The sequence below is a fragment of the Egretta garzetta genome, unplaced genomic scaffold (genome assembly GCF_000687185.1).
Source record: "Egretta garzetta isolate BGI_Z169 unplaced genomic scaffold, ASM68718v1 scaffold218, whole genome shotgun sequence".
Classification (NCBI taxonomy): domain Eukaryota; kingdom Metazoa; phylum Chordata; class Aves; order Pelecaniformes; family Ardeidae; genus Egretta; species Egretta garzetta.
In genome coordinates, this window is record NW_009260618.1 from 263,043 (window position 1) to 264,412 (window position 1,370).

At 63.9% G+C, this 1,370-nt stretch overlaps 1 protein-coding gene across 1 annotated transcript in view; it reads left to right on the forward strand.

The window, feature by feature from the left end:
- Positions 1 to 1,370, forward strand: part of PTK2B (protein tyrosine kinase 2 beta) — a 51,621-nt gene that overhangs the window by 39,565 nt on the left and 10,686 nt on the right. The window contains exons 10-13 of the mRNA XM_035900728.1: positions 61 to 209; positions 348 to 432; positions 964 to 1,064; positions 1,168 to 1,283. Of these exons, the coding sequence (XP_035756621.1) occupies positions 61 to 209; positions 348 to 432; positions 964 to 1,064; positions 1,168 to 1,283 (451 nt within the window). The remainder of the gene's footprint in view (positions 1 to 60; positions 210 to 347; positions 433 to 963; positions 1,065 to 1,167; positions 1,284 to 1,370) is intronic.

The window sequence follows — 1,370 nt, forward strand, 5'->3', positions numbered from 1 at the left end:
GCCAGCATCTCCCGTGTGGCGGGGAGGCTCTGCCCACGGAGCAGGCGGGGGTCTGGGCAGCTTCCCGCCCACTGGTGATGCCACCTCCACCTTCCTCCCCTCTCCATGAAGTCCAGCACTATGGGATCTCCCGGGAGGACATCACGTTGGGCAGGATCCTCGGAGAAGGGTTCTTCGGAGAGGTCTACGAGGGGATCTACACCACCCCGGTGAGCGTCCTGCCCTCTCCCTGCCTCCTCCATGGCTGGGGGTGGGGGGGGCAGCGGGGTCAAGCACTGGCTGAAGGACAGGGCTCAGAGGGTTCTGATCGGCCGGGCAGATCTGGGATTCTGGGATTCTCCTTGCAGAAAGGGGAGCGGGTCAACGTGGCGGTGAAGACCTGCAAGAAGGACTGCAGCCCGGAGAACAAGGACAAGTTCCTGAGCGAAGCGGGTACACCAGGGGGGTCCTGCTGCCCTTTTTTTGGGGGGGACAGAGCCTGCTCAGCACCCCCCAGGGCTTGCTTCGGCAGGCAGAGGGCAGATGGGGGGGGCTGGTGCTGTTTGCAGCATTGCAATGGTGGGGTGCTGGAGACGGGATGGCAGAACCCTGCCCTGGCGTGTCCCAGTTTCTTGGGGACAAATTGCTGTTGCAATGCGGGACAGAGCGGGAGGAGGGGGGTCCCCTGCCCTCGCCCCTCTGGCATGGCCGTTCCCCAAAATACCTTCCTGGGAGGGAAGAAAAGCTCCTGAAGCCTCGCGTGAGAGCGGACGGGCACCACCTGGTTGTAGACCCTTGGGGAGCTGGAAACCAGGACCCCCAACCCCTTTTGGGGACGTGCTAGGCTTCCCCTGGCAATTCCTCCAGCGCTGTCTCCACCTTCATGGCAGAGATCTGCCCCTGCATGGGGACAGCCCCGCACCTGAAGGGGGACACACACACACACCCCCCAATTCCAGGGTGTCTCACGTGGTCTCCCTGCAGTGCTGATGAAGAAGCTGGACCACCCCCACATCGTGAAGCTCATCGGCATCGCGGAAGAGGAGCCCACCTGGATCATCATGGAGCTCTATCCCTACGGAGAGGTGAGAGGGGTCCCACCCCCAGAGCCCATCCCATCCTGTCCCCCTCTGCCACCCTCCCTGCCCCTGCTCGGTTCCTGAGCCCCCCCGTCCCGTCCCGTTGCAGCTGGGGCAATACCTGGAGCAGAACAAGCACTACCTCGCCGTGCCCACACTCATCCTCTACGTGCTGCAGATCAGCAAAGCCCTGGCCTACCTGGAGGCCATCAACTGCGTGCACAGGTAGGGCAGGAGGGAAAAGGAGCCGGGCAGGATGCTGGGAGGGGCTGGGGACAGCAGAGACAGGGGGGGACAGGCAGGTGGGGAGGG